At 41.4% G+C, this 19,972-nt stretch overlaps 1 protein-coding gene across 8 annotated transcripts in view; it reads left to right on the top strand.

The window, feature by feature from the left end:
• The window catches only part of Mdm4 (MDM4 regulator of p53), a 42,349-nt gene extending 22,713 nt beyond the window's left edge, over positions 1–19,636 (top strand). For 6 of the 8 annotated variants that reach the window (XM_052201153.1, XM_052201152.1, XM_052201149.1 and 3 more), the window contains 4 exons: positions 906–1,066; positions 6,460–6,606; positions 9,638–9,718; positions 12,772–19,636. In XM_052201153.1, the coding sequence (XP_052057113.1) occupies positions 906–1,066; positions 6,460–6,606; positions 9,638–9,718; positions 12,772–13,341 (959 nt within the window). In that variant the 3' untranslated portion in view covers positions 13,342–19,636. The remainder of the gene's footprint in view (positions 1–905; positions 1,067–6,459; positions 6,607–9,637; positions 9,719–12,771) is intronic. The other 2 variants (XM_052201155.1, XM_052201154.1) reach the window with 1 other exon arrangement.
• Positions 19,637–19,972: the final 336 nt, after the last annotated feature.

Below are 19,972 nucleotides of genomic sequence, written 5' to 3'. Positions count from 1 at the left end.
CATATATGCCTGGACATATTTATTCTTTTGTGATTGCCATCACTAGGTCCAATGCATTGGGAAGAGGTAGAAAGTAGGGAAATGGGAAAGTACTACAAAAAGGACTAGTAAATGTGAAGGAAAAGATTTACATATAACAGCAAGAGGAGCTTATTAACTGTCTTTACTTAAAGTATGGGGTGGGGCCTTGTTATCTGTGGGACTTTTAGGTACTGTTTTCTCAAGGAGCCCTTGATCCAGAAAGACACATACATGTGCTTATTTGGACAGTTCTCTGTTGATAGTGGTTGTTACCTAACAAAACATGCATTATTGATAACTATCCCAAATATGTGGCACCAGTAAGACTTCTACAAACTTTGACTCCACAGTAGGATCTATACCTTCCTGCTTTGACCTTAGGGGTTGGGCTATTATGTTATGGCCATTTGCAATCTAGTGGCTAAGCTATTATCAAAGCATATATTAGAGTAAGTCATTGTAATGATATTGTTTTTGAGACGGGGTCTCAAGTATATATTTCTAGCTAGCCTGGAATGTGCTATGTGCTGGGATTAAAGGCAGGTATATACTTCTGTGCCTAGCTCTAAATCATTATCATTACTTATTATAGGGTGGGGAATGGTTAAAATGCAGGAAATGGCCATTTTGAACTCCTTTTAGAATAGCACATTTAGATGCTTTTAGCGTTTTGTGTCCTGAAGTAATCTTCTGTTCATAGTGTTCCTGCTTACTAATGAAACCTAAATGGGAGGGTTGAGCCCTCCCATTAAGGTGTTTGATTTTTGTTTCCTTCTTACTGAGAACAGGAGATTCTTTTTACTTATTTTACAAAGATTGTTAAGTATTCTGAGAAAAATCTTGGTTCTGTATTACCTACAGTCATTTTCATTTGGTTTCTGTAGATGAAGACTTGATAGAACATCTATCTCAAGATGAGACATCTAAGCTTGACCTTGAGTTTGAGGAGTGGGATGTTGCCGGCCTGCCTTGGTGGTTTCTTGGGAATTTGAGAAACAACTATATACCTAGAAGTAATGGCTCAACTGATTTACAGACAAATCAGGTAAAAGTCACATCTGAGGGGAGCTGGTTTTACTTTGTGTTGTTTTGTTCTTTTACTCTGACTGTAGTTAAGAGTTGTCACTGGTTTGTTCCATCTGTATGTATATATGCTCAGATGTAGTCCTGACTTTCCTAAATTCCTCATTGAACCCCTGCAAAGGTTATGTTCACTGTTACAGATTCTGACCTGGAACATGAAATTGATGTTTTTTAACCAACACTCCTTCCCTTTCTTTTCCTTCTACTTAATAATTTTAGCCAAACTACAGGATATGCTGACTTCCTTCTCTGTCATATAGATTCAGACCAGTCTGGCATGGAGCTCAGAGATGTACTTGTCTCTTCCTCCCCAGTGCTGGGATTAAAGGTGTGCATCCCCCCTGCCTGGCACCATTGCTGTTTTTCATGTAGGTATTTGAGCAGTTTCACACCGCAGCTATTATTTCTTGATTTTAATATTTTTAATTTTTTAAATTATTTTTGTGCATGAATATGCACATGAGCATCTGAATATATGTGTGTGTACTGCCTGTGCAGGTATCCTCAGAAGCCAGCAAGAGGGTTCTAAGATCTCTTAGAACAGCCGGGTGGTGGCGGCGCATGCCTTTAATCCCAGCACTTGGGAGGCAGAGGCAGGCGGATTTCTGAGTTTTAGGCCAGCCTGGTCTACAGAGTGAGTTCCAGGACAGCCAGGGCTACACAAAATATTCCCCTCCCCCCCCCCCCAAAAAAAAAAAGAGTTCTACAGATGGTTGTGAGCTGCTATCTGGGAACTAAACCTGATATTCTTAACCACTGAACTATTTATTTCTCCAATCTTGGGTTTCAGAACCAGGCACGAAGTCCCTCCTGTGGAGTGGTCCTCATATTTAATCAGGAAGTGGTTGGTTATCTCCATAACAGACCATTATTGCACCTGTGGGCACATTTTGCCTGCTAAGTTGGTATTATATGGTTCTTGTCCTCTAGGTCACACCACTGATGAATTTCTCCCCAGAGGTACATTTTATTGTTGGTGGTCTGTTGCTGTCTATGTAGATAGGCCTGCCTGTTTCTGTCCTGGAACTCTCCGTGTAGGTTCCAGGTCTGGTCTCCAACTCAGGGAGCTCTGCCTGCCTTTGCATCCTGAGTGCTGGGCAAGAGGTTTTTTAAAAATTTTTTTTATTATTTTTTTAAATTTCATGTGTATAAGTGCTCTATCTGCATGTACACCTGTGTGTAGAGGGCATCAGATCCCATTACAGATGGTTGTGAGCCACCATGTGACTGCTGGGAATTGAGCTCAGGATTTCTGGAAGAGCAGCCAGTGGTCTTAACCACTGAGCCATCTCTCCAGCTCCCAACAGTACATGTTTTTAAATGATTAACTTGCTTTTTACTGTCATGTTTATAATTCTTCAGTGGGATCAAAAAACAAGTAGAATAAGCTCTAGACTCCTTCCCATAGCTGTAGCTTGTCTGTAGCTTGTACTAACCAGTCTTCATTGTTCACTGCCTGAGTTCTAGATGCACAGGCTTTGCAATCCTATAGCTCAGAATTCATTCCTTCCTGAGGCAACTTAAATTTGTTTTCTGCTTTGTGTAACATTCCCCTCAAATTTCTATCTTTCCTTTTTGTGATTTTGAATGTGAATGTAACTTCTTAGAGGTCATCATAACTGGTTCTAAGATTACTATGTTGCTTGATTCCATAGGGATCTATTTCCTACTTTTAGATGCCCACTCCTAAGTAGTAAACCTGTAAGACCAACCTCAAAATTCCCTCCTCTCCAGCTAACCTGTTCCTTTAAGTCTTTTTAAAATGTTTAAAAGTTAGTATGTAAAGGGGCCTAGAGAGATGGCTCAGCAATTAAGAGCACTGGCCAAATTTCCAAAGGACCTGTGTTCATTTCCCTGAACCCGTATGTCAGCTCACAACTCTCTGTAATTCCAGTTCCCAGGGACCTGACACCTTCATATAGATGTACATGCAGGCAGAACACCATTAAAAATAAATAAATTCCCATGCTGATGAGATGGCTCACTGGTTAAAAGCACTGGCTGCTCTTTCAGAGTGCCACACAGTGGCTCACAGCCATCTGTAATGGAATCAGATGACCTCTTCTGTGTGTCTGAAGACAGCGACAGTGTAACTCATATATATATTTAAAAAAAAAAAAATTCCCCGAACAAGTGGAGTTGGGTGGGGGCTGTCTCAGTCTCTGTTCTCTGCTATTAGATCCTCCTCCTCCCTACCTGGACTGCCTGGTTGGGCCTTAGTGGGAGAGGATGTGCCTAGTCCTCCTAAACCTAGATGTCCCAGGGTGGGGTGGTACCCAGGGGGAGGGGGGCAATGGGGAAAAGGATTTGTAAGGGTGGGACTGGGAAGAGAGGAGAGAGTGGAGGCTGTGAATAAAGTGAATAAAAAAATATGTGCATGGGGCTGGTGAGATGGCTCAGTGGTTGAGAATACTGACTGCTCTCCCGAAGGTCCTGAGTTCGAATCCCAGCAACCACATGGTGGCTCACAACCATCTGTAATGAGAGCTGAAGCCCTCTTCTGGTGTGTCTGAAGACAGCTACAGTGTATTTACATATAATAATAAATAAGTCTTTAAAAAAATATGTGCAAAAAAAAATTAAAAAAAAAATATGTGCATTAAAAAATAATATATAAAAATAATGGGTTTCATTATGTCATTTTCATTTATCGTTCTTTTTCTTTTGAATAAAAAAGACATTTATTTAATAACAAAAATGCTTTTAATTATAAAAAGCAAGCTGGACACTCAGAATGTGAATCAACTTTTTTTTTGTTTTGTTTTGTTTTGGTTTTGGTTTTTTTCGAGACAGGGTTTCTCTGTGTAGCTCTGGCTGTCCTGGAACTCATTCTGTAGACCAGGCTGGCCTCGAACTCAGAAACCTGCCTGCCTCTGCCTCACAGAGTGCTAGGATTACAGGTGTGTGCCACCACCCCTGGCAAACGTGAATCAACTTTTTTAAAATTTATTTTTTATTTTATGTGCATTGGTGTTTTGCCTGTATGTATATGTGACTGTGTCAGAAATAACTAGTAATTTCATTCATATATATTTTGTTTGTTTTGTTTTTGTTTTTGTTTTTTGATACGTGGTGTAGCCTTAGAACTTATTCTGTAGACTTATTCAGGCTGATAAGATACACTTGATTCTGCTTCCCAAATGCTAGGATCAAAGGCATGTGCCTCTACCACCTGGCTTATTTACATTTTTTTAGTAAAATATAGTAAGATAGAAATCATCACATTGAAGTTAGGCAGGGCAAACCAACAGAAGGAAAAGGGCCCAAGAACACAAGAATTACAGGCCTTTTTGTTCACATACTCGGGAATCCCATAAAAATACTAAACTAGAAAATTATGATATATGTATGGAAGACCTGCTGTGGACCTGTGTAAGACCTGTGCTTGCATTTGCTGCTCCTGTCTCTGAGTTATATGGACTTTACTCACTGGATTTGGAGGGTGTGTATATCATTCTTAGTGGTCTTTCATCTCCACTCCCTTCCTATGTCTGGTTGTCCCCTTCTCCTTTCCCCTTCCCCAGTAATCCCTTCCATTTGCTTTCATGTCACATGTATTCAATGACCATCTCTATTGTTCCTTGGTAGTTTCAGGAGAGCCCCACCACGATCCCCCTTCCCTCCCCAATTTAGTATATGTCTTTCTGAGCCTGGTTTATTTCACTTAACACAATGCCTCAAAATGCCATCTGTTACTTATGGCTGAATAAGGTCCTGTTGTCTCTGTACTATACTTTCTTTATCCATTCATCTGTTGACAAACTTCTAGGATAGGTCCATTTCTTAGCTTTCGGGAAAAGTACATCCGTAAATATAGATGTGCAAGTATGTATGTGGTAGGGCCTAGAGTCTTTGAGTATGTACTGGAATAGAAAAGTTTTATGTAAAACCATACTGATGTCCATAGCAACTACATTAGTTGTGTATGTGTATGTCTGTGTGTGTGTGTATATGCATGCACACACATAGTTTAGTTTATTTTCCTTCCAGCAGTGTATATACATTCCTTTCATCATTTGTTGTTTGTTTTCTTGCTTTATCTTAATAGTCTCAATTGCACTTGCCACCTTAGGTTTTATATTTATATTTATTGTTCATTTACTCAATAAAATGTAAGACCAGAGCTTTTTCATTGATTGCTTACAGTACCTAGGGTAGTAACTGGTTACTAGCAGTATCTGGTAATAACAGTAGCAAAGCAGGGCTAGAGAGATGGCTCAGTGGTGAAGAACATATAGGCTGCTCTTCCAGAGGTCCTGAATTCAGTTCCCAGCAACCACATGGTGGCTCACAACCATTAATAATGGGATCTGATGCTCTCTTCTGACACGTAGGTGTACATACAGGTAGAATACTCATATACAATAAATAAATAAATCTTGAATAAAATAGAGTACAAAGTTCTGTAAAATATCATATGGCTAATGGGATACTTCAGAGGCTAAGAATACTTACTGTTCTTACAGAGGACCTAAGCGCTCTCTCTTCTTAGCATCCACTTAGTGGCTCACAGCAGGTCAGTCCAGAGGACGCTCTTTTCTGGCCTTTGTGGACTCTGTATGCAGCAGAACACTTGTACACTTAGAATAAAAAATAAGTCTTAAAAAACAAGTGTACAGGTGAATGCAGTAAGTTAAGTTTGTATATGTTGGATGCTGTTGAAAGCTTCAGAAAACAGTTGTGTGTGGTGGTGCATGTGTATAGATAGACTCTGCACTTAGAGGTCGGGGCAAGAGGATGTTGAGTTTGAATACAGTCTTTAGTGAATTTCAGGCTCACCAGGACTGCATAATAAAATTGTTTTTCTTTCTTTCTTCTTTTTTGTTTTTTCTTTTCCAGGGTTTCTTTGTATAGCCCCGGCTGTCCTGAAACTCACCGTGTAGACCAGGCTGGCCTCGAACTCAGAAATCTGCCTGCCTCTGCCTCCCAAGTGCTGGGATTAAAGGCCTGCGCCACCACTGCCTGGTGAAACTATTTTTCAAAAAGAAACACAAAAGTGTCTTGTTGGAAGAATGGGATTGCCATCAGTGTGTCTCTGGAAAGCAGTCATTGATATTAAACGGGAGGATATGTCAGAAAGCACAGAACTTTTCTAGATTTTCACTTATGGAGATGACTGTAGAATGCATTCTGTTTAATAGAACAACTGTTAAGTTCTTTTTATACCATTTCTTGTATTTTGTATCTCTTTTACTGTTAAAAAATTGCTTGTCAGATATCCTCACATCTATCCATTTTTCTGCTGAATGAAGACATGTCTATTGAGAGGCACGGTGTTCTCTGATGGCGTTAGGTTGACTCAGCATCTCTCATAAGTCATCAGGTACAAAGCTCACATTTGTTTTTCTTTGTTAGGATATAGGTACTGCCATTGTTTCAGACACTACGGACGATTTGTGGTTTTTAAATGAGACCGTGTCAGAGCAATTAGGTGTTGAAATAAAAGTTGAAGCTGCTAATTCTGAGCAAGCAAGTGAAGTAGGGAAAACAAGTGACAAGAAGGTATGTTCCTGCATTCTCACTCTGTATCTGTGTTCTGGAATCATCATCAGGTCTTTAGTATTTCTCTACACTCAGTTTTAAGATTTAAACTGTTAGACAAAGCTGCCTCAGAAATGAGCCAATATTCATGGAGAAGTTCTTGCTATGTTAGGGACATGTTGCCTCTCCAGTGTACTCTTTGTGGAGTGTTTCTTTTAGAAACTTTTGCTTAAAAGGCAAAACTATAAATGGTCTTAACAGTTTCTGTTACAGGAAAAAAGAATACTTGTATTTAAAAAACTTTGGTAGCTTTGTAACCACTTCATAACAAAATTGGAAAAGGCTAATTTTTAAACCCTATTTATTTTAAAGTTAGTATGATTTCCTCCTGTATTAAAAAGGGAACTGGGGTAGGAGCTGGGGTAGGTAGGGGGTAGGAGCTGGGGTAGGTAGAGGTAGGAGTTGGGGTAGGTAGGGGGTAGGAGCTGGGGTAGGTAGGGGTAGGAGCTGGGGTAGGTAGGGGTAGGAGCTGGGGTAGGTAGGGGGTAGGAACTGGGGTAGGTAGAGGTAGGAGCTGGGGTAGGTAGGGGTAGGAGCTGGGGTAGGTAGGGGTAGGAGCTGGGGTAGGTAGGGGGTAGGAGCTGGGGTAGGTAGAGGTAGGAGCTGGGGTAGGTAGAGGTAGGAGCTGGGGTAGGTAGGGGGTAGGAGCTGGGGTAGGTAGGGGTAGGAGCTGGGGTAGGTAGGGGTAGGAGCTGGGGTAGGTAGGGGGTAGGAGCTGGGGTAGGTAGGGGTAGGAGCTGGAGCTTCCTTGCTTTCTCCAAGTGCTTGAGTCCAGTTTCTCATACCCATGCCTGGTGGCTCACTGCTTCTGACTCTAGATCCAGGGGATCTAATGTTCTCTTTTGGGTCTCCTTGGACACTGTTCGCATGCTTAAAGCCACATGCATACAGATAATTTAAATAAATTAGAGCGAGTTATGGTGGTACATACCATTAATTCCAGCACTGGGACAGGGGGCAGAGGTAGGTGGGTGGATCTCTGAGTTGCGGACAGCCTGTTCTACAGAGCTAGTTCCAGGACAGCCATGGCCATACAGAGAAATCTTGTCTTAAAAAAAAACTTTAAAAAGGTATCATGGTATGAGCATATAATTAAAGTAGCAGCTTGGGTGTCAGAAGGATTGGGCAGCAGAGCTAGTGCTTAGTGCAGAGACAAACTTCGGTAATATCCATTGATTATGTATGAAAATGTCATATAATACTCATTATTTTTGTACACTAACTGAAAAGAGATCTTTAAAAAAAGACACTGAGGGGCTAGAGAGATGGCTCAGTGGTTAAGAACACTAGTTGCTATTTCATAGGGCCAGGTTCAAATCCCAGTACCCACGTGGCAGCTTATAACTGTCAGTAACTCAAGGATTTGACACCTTACGCAGACATACATACAGGCAAAACACTAATACACATAGAATAAAAATAAATTAAAAAAACAAGCCATTGAATAAATGTAGCAGAAGATAAAGATAGAAGGTTTTCATAGGTATTTGTGTTGTTTGCTATAAATGTGTGTTAGATTCTCTAAACCAATTATAAATAACATGGGCAGGAATATTAGTGACTATTATGAAGGTGACAATTCGGACATTTTTATATAAAAGAATGGGCCTTAAAATACTTGAATTTAGCTGGGCAGTGGTGGCGCATGCCTGTAATCCCAGCACTTGGGAGGCAGAGGCAGGTGGATTTCTGAGTTCAAGGCCAGCCTGGTCTACAGAGTGAGTTCCAGGACAGCCAGAGCTACACAGAGAAACCCTGTCTCGGGGGGGAAAAAAAAAAAAAAAAAAAAACCCTTGAACTTTGAGAGAAAATCAGAGTTTTTCCATGTAGCTCTGGCTAGCCCAGGACTCACAGAGATCCCCCTGCCTTTGCCTCTTAATATACAAATTACAGGCCTGTGCTACCATGCCTAGTTAATTATTTCTTGAGAAAGAAGAATGTTCTGTATCTCTTAATTTGATCCAGAACCCAATATGCAGACTAAGTAAGTAGACCCTGCACTGTTGGCAGTTGTAGGCCTTTGCCTACAAAATGTTTGAGATTACTGGACTATGTTCTAGACCTTCTTTCTTCCCTCCCCTCCCCTCCCCTCCTCTCCTCTCCTCTCTTCCCACCTCTCCCCTCCTACTCTTCTCCTTTTGAGGCAGGATCCCACCATTATACCAGACTGGTCTGGAACTCACAGAGATGTGTCTGCTTCTGCCTCCTGTCTGCTGGATTAAAGGTGTGCCTAGCACACAGCTCTGGTTCCTAGTCTGTGAGCAGGTTTTCTTTTCGTCAGGCAGCCAGATTGTCACATAGCTGGGATTAAAGGTGTGACTAGCTCACAGCTCTGGATCCTGGTCTGTGTGCAGGCCTTTGTAAGGTGACCAGACTGTCACGGAGCTTTCTTCTTGAATATGAAAGTCAAGCTGTAAAGTGCTCTATTTCATTCCCTGTGACCCCCATGCACAAGATAAAATTTCCTGCATAGGAATTGCTGCTTTTAAGATGGGCATGGTGGTGCATGCCTGTAATCCCAGCACTTGGGAGGCAGAGGCAGGCGAATTTCTGAGTTCGAGGCCAGCCTGGTCTACAGAGTGAGTTCCAGGACAGCCAGGACCACACAGAAAAACCCTGTCTCGAAAAAGCCAAAAAAAAAAAAAAAAAGAAAAAAGAAAAAAGAAAAAAAAAAGACAAGACCAAAAAAGGAATTGCTGCTTTTATACTTCTGTCATTTATTTTCTTTGAAGCTATGAATTTGGCCACCTCTTTCTGAATATAGAAGGTATTTGGTAACCCTATGGCTGATTTTTGGTCATTTGTGCTACTAAAATGTCAGCCATATATCTGTAGGATCAAGGTCTCCCATTTATATTCTCTCCTTTTTAAATGGTAGTGATGTGGGATGGAGTGAGTTTTATATTGAAGCTATTTATCACTTTTGCTTTCAGATTGCTAGTCTCAAGTAAAGCAGGTTAGCATTTCTAATGAGGTCTCTTTTCCTTCACAGATAGTTGAAGTGGAAAAAGATGATGATCTTGAGGACTGCAAGTCCTTAAGTGATGATACTGATGTGGAAATTACTTCTGAGGTAAGAACTGTTTTGCTGTGGCCAATTTTTAGCTGAATCCTAGTTCCTGTGCGCCAGAGAATGTCATTTTTTCCTGTTTTTGGCTGCTTTTCCTAACACTAAGATGTGTTGGGTTCTTTACATTTCATCTTATTCAGAAGTTTTTAATTGAAATTTGAGAAGATAAAAGAATAATTTGATCTAATATCTTTTCTGCTTTGGAAAAAGATGATCAATATCTCTGTTCTTGTAACAAAACTTTGGACAGGGCAGGGGGTGGGGGGGGCTGCTTTGATAGGGAAACACTTGGTGTGAAGTGTGAGAAACTTTTTGAATCCCAGAACCCATGGAAAGCAGGCTTGGGAGAACATGCCTGTAATCCCAGTGCTCCTGTAGCAACAAAGAAGGTGGAGACAGAAGAATTCCTGGAGGCTTATAGGCCAACCAGCCTGTCACATGCAATAGCAAACGACAGGGACCTTGTCTCAAACAAGGCATAAGGTGAAACCCAGACTTGAAGTTCCCCTCTGACCTCCACGAGCATGCTGTGGTCCACACGTGGCTCAGCAGGCAAAGGTGCTTGCAGCCAAACCTTAACCGAACCATTTGGGTTTGATTCTTGGACCCACAATGTACACAGTGTAAGAACGACCCAAATTCTTTGGTTATCCAGCAGGATTGATGTGGAGTTGTTCAGAATAGTCCTCTGTTACTTTCCCTACTTGAACAGCTTTCTTACCTAAGGACACATCTATAAATTAATGTAGAAAAACAGTTTACCAGCATCTGTCTGTTAAAAATGCAAATGAGTTGGCCAGTGGAGGTGCACTCGGGGAGCAGAAGCAGGTTTTTGAGTTCTAGGTTAGCCTGTTCGATAGAACAAGTTTATGATTGCCAGAGCTCCACAGAGACCCTGTAGAAATACCAAACAACAACAACAACAAAACCCACTTCACGTGAAACAAGCTTAGTTTCCATACAGTTAATATAAACGGAGGGTTACTGAAGAAGAGTTGATAATTCAACTTTTAGGTAATAGATCTGAAGTTTGTTACCAAGTGACAAATCTAAACCCAGGTATATACTTAGAGGGTTTTTTTCCCCCATTTTTTTTTAAATCAAGTTTCCTCTGTAGATTACTCACTATGGAAACAGATGATAGGAATTCAATAAAAAGGTTATTTCACATGTTTGGGACAGAACTCTAGGTTGTCCCTGGTGTAGATTCTTATCCTCTGTCCATCCCTGCTGCTATTGACTGTTGTGGGAATTCTTGGCAAAGATAAGTGGACCACAATTGGTCTGATAAATGTTCTTGACCATGATACAAATAGCTGGATAAATATTCTCATCTTAACCAGACTTCTTTGGCACTTGGGCACAGAAAAGCTGTTAAGCAAATAGACAGTATGTTATCAAAAAGATGCCATTAGACTTAATAAGCCCTATTATGTATTATAAAAAAAAGTGATGGCAATTAAACTAGCAAACTATCAATTATGAGTTCCAAATTATTATAATTGCCTTTTGAGTACTTATATAGTATTTCAGACAAGATTGAAGGGTCTTAAACTGGTGAGTGTCGTGGTTTAAAAAATGCTCTATGTCTCTTGTCTCTCTCTCATTCTAGACAGTTGAGTTATGACCTGTGCACTTGTAGTGCTTGGTCTTTAGTTCTGTGCATCCGTTATTTTTCTATTGTTCTCATAAAACACCATGACCAAGGCAACTTAGAAAGAAAGCATTTAATTACACCTACAATTGTAGATGGTTATAGCCTGTGATAGCACAATGAGGGCACACTGGCTTTCTCACATAATAAGCTTCAAGCGAGAAGCAGAAAGCTCACTGGGGAGGCAGGGAGGCTTTTGAAACCTTAGGCTGGCTCCCAGTTACACCTCTTCCAATAAGGCCATGTCTTAGTCACTGTTGTATTGCTCTGAAGAGACACCATGGCCAAGACAACTCTTATCAAGAAAGCATTTAATTGAGGTTTGCTTATAGTTTCAGAGGTTTTGTTCATTCTCAACACAGCAGGGAGCAGGGTGGCATGCAGGCAGATGTGGTGCTAGAGAAGTAATTAAGAGTTTAGACCTGGATCTCAGGCAGCAGGACCTGACTTGGACTTTTGAAAACCTCAAAGCCCACCCACAGTGACATAACATATTTCCTCCAACAAGGCTAAGCCTCCTAATTCTTTCTCCCTAGTAACCAAGCATTCAAATCTGTGAACCTTTGGGGGCCATTCTCACTCAACTCAAACTAACACAGGCCATAACTCCTAATTGTTCACCAACTAGGAACTAAGTATTCAAATGCTAGAGACTTGGAGGAGATATTCACTCAGACTACCACATCATGAAAGAAATGCAGTCTGCATGTTACCAAATCATTGGTTCTGTCAAAACTAGGCAATTCCAGAAAATTACCTTGTAAGTAAGCAAGGCATTTAGATTTCATTAAACTGTAGTGTTGTCTTTTTTTTTTTTAACCTGTTTTGTCTGTTTATTGATTGATTGTATATGAGTGTTCTATCTTTATGTACACCTGCATGACAGAAGAGCAGCACTTCAGATTCCATTACAGATGGTTGTGAGCCACCTTGTGGTTGCTGGCAACTGAACTCAGGACCTCTGGAAGACCAGTACTGGTCTTAGCCGCTACCCAGTGGTTAAGATCATATAGACTGTTCTTGCAAAGATTTTCTTCTTTGTGACTATGAAATTTGTTCAGGTCTCAGGTTGGGCCACTGGTATGGGATGTTTTGACACTTAGTGAAATGTGAATTTGGCCCTTTTTTTTTTTTGGTTTTTTGTTTTGTTTTTTTTTTTCCGAGACAAGGTTTCTCTGTGTAGCCCTGGCTGTCCTGGAACTCACTCTGTAGACCAGGCTGGCCTCGAACTCAGAAATCCGCCTATCTCTGCCTCCCAAGTGCTGGGATTAAAGGCTTGCCTCACCACCACTTGGCCCCTCTTTTAAAATTATTATTTTTTTGTTGTGGGGATAGTGAAGACATATTTGTTTCAGCATTTTCTTTACCATAGTTTTAATTGGCTTCATTTAACCTCTTGTAGGATGAATGGCAGTGCACAGAATGCAAGAAGTTTAATTCTCCAAGCAAGAGGTACTGTTTTCGTTGCTGGGCCTTGAGGAAGGATTGGTATTCGGATTGTTCTAAACTAACTCATTCACTCTCTACATCTAATATCACTGCCATACCTGAAAAGAAGGACAATGAAGGAATTGATGTCCCTGATTGTAGGAGAACTATTTCAGCTCCTGTTGTTAGGCCTAAAGATAGAGTTTTAAAGGAGGAAAAGCCCAGGTTCGACCCTTGCAACTCAGTGGAATTTTTGGATTTGGCTCATAGTTCTGAAAGCCAAGAGATAATCTCAAGCACGAGAGAACAAACAGATATTTTTTCTGAGCAGAAAACGGAAACAGAAAGTATGGAAGACTTCCAGAATGTCTTGAAGCCGTGTAGCTTATGTGAAAAAAGGCCTCGGGATGGGAACATCATTCATGGGAAGACAAGCCATCTGACTACATGTTTCCAGTGTGCCCGGAGACTGAAGAAGTCTGGGGCTTCATGTCCTGCTTGTAAGAAAGAGATTCAGTTGGTTATTAAAGTTTTTATAGCCTAGTTGAGTTAGTTGCAGAGATATACTAGGAGGACCAGGTCACTTATCAAAAATCAGTATTCTTAGAGGCAGGGGCAGAAGATCACCAATTTTGATGCCAGTCTGGGCCATATAATGAGACCTTAGTCTTAAAAGGATCAGTATTGAGCATCTTTTATAAATGTGACCCATTGCATGTGTTTATTTATATAAGCATATATGGAATTTTAGATCAGTTTTGAGGGTTTCATTAATGAGAAGATACTTTGTTCTCCTTCCAAATTATAAACCCAGGAGGGAATAATACCAATACAAACATAGCAATGCATTCTTTTATTCACTTCCAAATTATTGCAAGGATAATCCGTTAGTTGATTTATTCTCTACTCTGGTGTTATGCAATGTTCTTGAAGCATCAAAGTCTAAAGCAGTTATTAAAAAATAATACAAGGGCTAACACTGAAGAGAACAGATCTGATCAGTCACTCGTTGTGTATGCAAGGATGACCTTAAACTCCTGATCCCCGTCTCCACCACCTGTGTAACCCTGCTTATAGGCTGTCCCACCATGCTCATCTGAAATCCTTATTAGTTATCAGTTCTAAAAAGAAAAGGTACAGACTTTGTAGCTAACACTTTGCATTTGTCTCTCAGAAGCTGGCTAGGTGTTTTGTATTTTATGCTCTGGAGTTGTTCCCATTCTAAGGCAGTGGCCTATGACAGGTCTTGAACAAATGGAGAGAAGGAATGTAGCAGCTGTGAAAGGGAGGGAAACCAATTGTTCTCTTCATTTCTTCTTAGTCATTTTAGACCACATCAATTTAGTATAATACCAATATATGAACTGAAGATCTTTAAGCTGAATCCTTTATAACTGTTCTGTGTCTACTGAACCCATGTGGGCCATCGTGATGTTTCCCCAGGGACATGAATCCATCATTTTAAAGACCAAGTCCCTAGAACTATTGAACTTGAGGGCAATCCATTTGTCTTGGCTTTTCTACTGTTAGAAAGGGGGAATTGTGTGGTATCCAGTACTGTTATGTCATTATGTCCCTGCTGGATTGGGACCACTGGGGCTCCTGTAATCACTACTAAGAGGAGCTATGTTAGCTTTATGTTCTTGCATTGACCCCACATTCCCTGTATTTCCTAAGCTCTACCAGTAGAGCCAACTTTACCAAATTCCCACTGAATTAGTTATCATAGTTACTCTTTAATTGCTGTGACAAAGCACCAGTGCAAAATATAAAAGCATTTAATTGGGTTTGCCCTTGAGAGGGTTAGAATCCATGATGGCAGGGGCAGCTGAGAACTTACATCTTGATCTGCAAGTAGAATGCAGAAAGAGAGCCCTGGGAAACCCCGGGGCCTGCCCCCAGTGTTGCACTTTTGTCTGCCGTTCCTACCAACTGGGGCCAAGTATTCAAACTTATGAGCTTATGGTTTATATTCTCATGTAGTCCACCACATTCCACTCCCTAGTCATCATAGGCTCTTGGCCATATTACATTGCAAATGCAATTAGCCTAACCTCAAAACTCCTCATAGTCTTTTTTTTTTTTACTCTTGACGTAATTTAAAAGTCAAGTCAGAGTCTCTGCTGAACTCAAAGACAGTCTCATAATTGTAACCCTCTGAAAAAGCAAAAAAGCAAATTATACATTTCTAACATACAGTGACACAGAATATACATTACTATTCCGAAGAGTTCTATTTCAGGAATAGTGAGAAAACACTGGACCAAAGCTAGACTGAAACCCAGCAGGGCAAATTACAAGTCCTATAACTCCATGTTTGGTGTCAAAAGGTTTGGATTTGTTGACTGCAACATATTTTGTCTGGTTCCATTTCTTGTATAGAGCTCTCCCCAGCAGATAGCGCATGGATCTGATGCCTCTGACTTTCACAGGCTCCAGGGCAACTTGGATTTCACTTGCACAGCTTCACTCAGTGACCTCTCGGGGCTTCATGCAGAAACTCCCCTGCAACCCATTGTGTGACTTTTAGTGACTCCTTAACTGTGGAGGAAGATTCCATAGCCCTCTACTCATGTACCCTTCTTGAGTGTAAAGCCAGATGACATTGTTCTGTGGCCTTGTTGGGACGGAGCCTGGCCTTGAATCACTCCCAGCAGGGTTCATGTTCTGTTGCCTTTAGGAGCAGAGAATTCCTTAGGCCTTTTTCTTTTCATAAGTTGGCTGCTTAACTGGGCAGGGCTTTATCCTGGCCGTCCCTCTCTTTGTCTGGCCTCTCCTTAACTGTCTCTGAGCAGAAGCCTTGGCTCCAACATTAACTTTCCTGCTGTTCTGCCCTTCAAGGGTTTTTCTTTTCTTTTTTTTTAAATTGTAGTCCTGTATGAAAAGAATTACTAATTACTGTGCTGCAGAGGCAGTATTAGGCTTTCAGAAAATCTCCTCTATCAAAGAAGTTAGTCTATTACTTTTCACTTTAGGCTTAGGCAAATTCTTAGGACAAGGGTAGAAGGTAGCCATTCTTTTCCAAAGCATAACAAGAATAAGTCTTTAGCCAGTTGTTAATAATTGTTCCCTGCAGCCTATTGATCTAGACTTCCACAGATCACATACTCAGCCCTGCTGTCTTCTAGGCTCCTGCTGGGCCCATCACGTTCTGCTTACAACCTTGAACCCTTTCTTAGTCCAGAGTCCCAAAATCTTACACATTCCTCCAGAAACCTACGTGGTTAGGTCTTTCACAGCAAAGGCCCACTTCCTGGTACCAGCTCCTGTGTCTTGGCTACTCTAAAATTGCTATGACAAAACACCTTGACCAAGGCAGAATAGACAAGAAAGCATTTATTGGGTTTATGGTTTCAAAGGGATTTAGTTCATGATAGAGCAGTCGAGATCTTACATCTTGATCTATAGGCAGAGGGAGAGCCCAGGGAATGGCATGGACTTTTGAGACCTCAAAGCCTTCACCTTATGACACACCTCCCAACAAAGCAACATCTCCTAATCCTTTCCAAATAGTTCCTTCAACTGGGGACCATGTACTCCAACATGAGAGTAGGGGAACATTCTCATTCAAACCACCAGTTAGCCAAGGAACTTTCTCCTAGCCATGGCTTGTCACTGCTTCCAGTTGATAATTTCACTAGCTGTAGCAAACTTAAGTAGGATTCGCCTTTCCTCGGTGTCAAGTCCTTCCTATTATGGATCTTCTGCTTGTGCTGAAAATCCTGTGGCTCCTGCTGGGCTTGATGTGCAGTGCAGTCTCTGAGGGACTGAGAACAGGCTTGTATATCCACATCTCCATGGCAGTAAGACAAAGTAGCTTAGAGGTAATCATCGATGTCATCAGTCACAGTCCCTATTTGAGAATAGATGTGCTGTGTATAGCCCTGGACTCTAGTCACTTCCTAGACATGGACCTTCTGGGGGGAATTGGGTGATTAAGATGCTTAATTCCAAGTACTGCATTCAAAATAGGATACATTAAATAGTAGTCAATTTCATTTAATGCTTCTCCTAATCTTTGGGGCAGTGTCTCGCCGTTTTACTGTGACTGGCCTGGGCTTTACCCTGTATCTCAGGCTGGCCTCAGCTTTCAGTGACCTTCCTGCTTTTGCCTCTTGAGTGCTGGAATTCTAGGCATGTAATGACTACATTTCTTGATTTGCTTATCATTTAAGTTAGTTTTTGTTATGCTATCTTGGACAAAAGTGCAGAACAGAGATGATGGAATTAGGAACATCTCTAGGGTCTCACTGTTAATGCGTTCCTCACAGGGGACTTTATGATCATTGATGTGCTTCTGTTTACTACTGTGTCAGATGAGAAATTCAGAGCAAGGCTTCACACAGGTGTTGCTGCCTCCCTAGCCCATTTAGGATGTAGTAGATTTATGATTGAGGGCTGGAACTGGTAGATTAGAGAGCAGCCAGACCAGCCTCTTACCTGCCACAAAATTGTATAATAGAGCATTGTACCGCCAAGCATTTGTGACTGTGTGGATATGTATTCATTATTTATGTATATTTAGATGTATGTGTTATTTTGCATGGTTTGAAAGAATTTATTCTGAAAGCCAGGATCATTTGTAAAGTTGGGGCCTTTAAAAAGTTGATTGAGAAATTGGGAACATTCCCAGTTCTCAATGTTACCTGTTTAGTTCTCTTTAGAAAGAAAGACACTTTTGGACCAGCTCTTTGGCTGTTTTGTTCTATTTCCATGATATTCTGTGAACCTCCATGGTTTTAGATACTGTGACTGTTATTTTCCCTTTAGCTCAAATGTTGATTCAGTCTAAAGAATACTATTTTTTGATGGCTCTTACCATTCACGCATGTGCACATGATCTAGATTAATGCTACCTTTGCTAAAAATGTCTTAAGGTAAAGAACTAGCTGTTTAGAACCTGCACTTCAAAGAAACCTGGAAGCTGTCCTCTGTGCCAAAAGTAAAGTGTACAATGTTTACAGATGGGTGGAATTTTGCACTGCCGTAGGGAACCGTGGGCTTCTGTCACCAGATTCCTTAGATTTATGAGTAGATAGTTGCGGTTAAGCTTATGGGAGGAACTGTTGAGCCCTCTACGGCCAAGCTGGTAATGAGTATCTGAGACAGGTGGTTGGTTCAAGTGACTCCCTAGGCCTAGCTTGGGTCTTTCTGTTGACAATTATTTATGGTTTGCAGATTCTATATGCTTTCTTTAGAGGAGCTGCCAGCTCTCCCCTCTTGTGAAAGACTGTCTCGTAGACATTTTGAGATCTTTTGATGTAATGTGCAATCCCAATTAATCCCATTATTGGTGAATGTAGCATTGTTAAACTCTTATTGTAAATTATTTCTGATCTTCCCTTGATAGCAGTAGGTATTTTATTTTTATTTTTTTGTTTTGTTTGGTTTTGTTTTCAGAGACAGAGTCTCGCTATTCGGTTGACCTAGAACTTGCTTTATGATTAGGCTGTCCCCAAACTCACAGAGATCTGCCTGTCTCTGCCTTTCTGCCACCACGCCCATGTAACTGATGTTACAGAAAATGATCTCACATCATGGTGCTGCTTTTGCTGCTCATGTGTCTTTACATAGGCGCCCCCTTCAGTCCCCTCTAGGCGCACAGCATAGTAGGAGTCAGAGATAAGCTAAGAGGGCAAGTAGTTCTTCAGTGGCTTTAGAACTTGGCAGATGCTCTGCTGAAGATGAGCATTGTGTGTGACACTTGAGGACCAATATGAGCATTTAATTTGTTACCCAAAGGTGCTGTGTATTTTTAAACAGCAAGTACTTTGATGTGTGTAGACATTTCCCTTCTGTCTCTCTTCCTCCCTCCCGCTGCTTTTGTTTTCCTATTTCTGAGTTAGCTGCATTTGGACTTTGCTTTTATGCCAGAGGCCGTCTGTTACTCTGGGTGTTTAGAAGTACAGTGTACTTACGTAGGGTCCTTCTTCAGCCTGGCCTGAGCAGTGTTTGTCACAGAGTAGACCATGAGTCCATCAGAGGAGGAGCTGTGAGGGCGCAGCTGTCTTCTGCCTTCCTTTGTGGGGCGTGGGCTTGCTTGAGCACTAAGACATTTGAGGTCAATCTTCCCCCTCTTCCTGCCCATAGTTTTCCCTCCCCTTTCAGTAAGGACTGCCCCCTTAGGAGAGAGCAGGAGGAGATGCAGTGCTCTCCGCCTTCTTAGCCAGCAGCGTGCCCTACTCTGGAAGTTGAAAGCTACAGTTTTTCTCACCGGTAAAGCCAACACACCCACCCACCCATTTCTACCTCAGTTTGTTGTGGAGACTATGGAGGAGCAACCCTTAAAAACGCTGACTGCCTTGAAGATGGAGGAAGGTAATAGTTTTGGTCGACTTCTGTGCTTTGAGTTTATACTGAGAATCCTTTCTGTTCTGGAAGTGAGTGTAGTTCTCCTTCTTGCCTGTTCAGTAGAACCTGTGTTGCTCGCTTTAAGTCTCTGCTCACCGCCTGTCCTGTGCTTGACACTAGGCTCTTGATTAGGAAGAGTTGCTCCAGATGCTTTGAGAAGCACATGTAAATTTAGACAGCACATTTTGTCCTGATGGAACTTGCCTGTACACACTGGAGTAGGTGGCATACGATGCTCTGCTGGTGTGTAGAGGCGGTTCCATGACATTCCCAGTCTGGAACTTGCCAGCACAGTAGCAAACGAGGGGTAATAACTGAGAAGAACTGCAGCTCACTAACAGGCCAGAGGGAAATGTTTCTGTGTGTCCTTGTGTAACTTTTTACAGTGCCACTAAGTTAAGAGCCCTGTTACCTGGGTGTTTGCACTATGTAATGCTTCTAATGCTTTTTTATTGTGTTGTTTGTGTGATTAAACAGTTTTCATTTTATTGTGTGTTGTCATTATTGTAAATAGGTAATTTTGCTTATGTACAGCTAACCCATCTTCTGTTATCTTTGGCATGATTTGGGGAAGTGATTAGAGTCAGTGGCAGCTTTTCTTCCCCCAGCTGCCTAGTGCAGTAATTGTATCCCTTTCTGCTTCCCACTTCCGAAAGAAGCTAAACATCTTCAGAGAAATATTAAAAATGGAGCTTACTGTGTTTTCAAATCAGGATTAGTGCAAAGTGTTTGTCACGAAACATACTGATCATGTCTGTCCCCAGAGTCTGCTAGAGTGTCCAGCAGTGACTCGTGAACCTTTGGAGAGTAGAGTTCTTGGAAAA

This window comes from Apodemus sylvaticus, chromosome 12 (assembly GCF_947179515.1).
Source record: "Apodemus sylvaticus chromosome 12, mApoSyl1.1, whole genome shotgun sequence".
NCBI lineage: Eukaryota > Metazoa > Chordata > Mammalia > Rodentia > Muridae > Apodemus > Apodemus sylvaticus.
The sequence above is the reverse complement of the archived record's forward strand: the minus strand, read 5'-3'. Positions and strand labels throughout refer to the sequence as shown.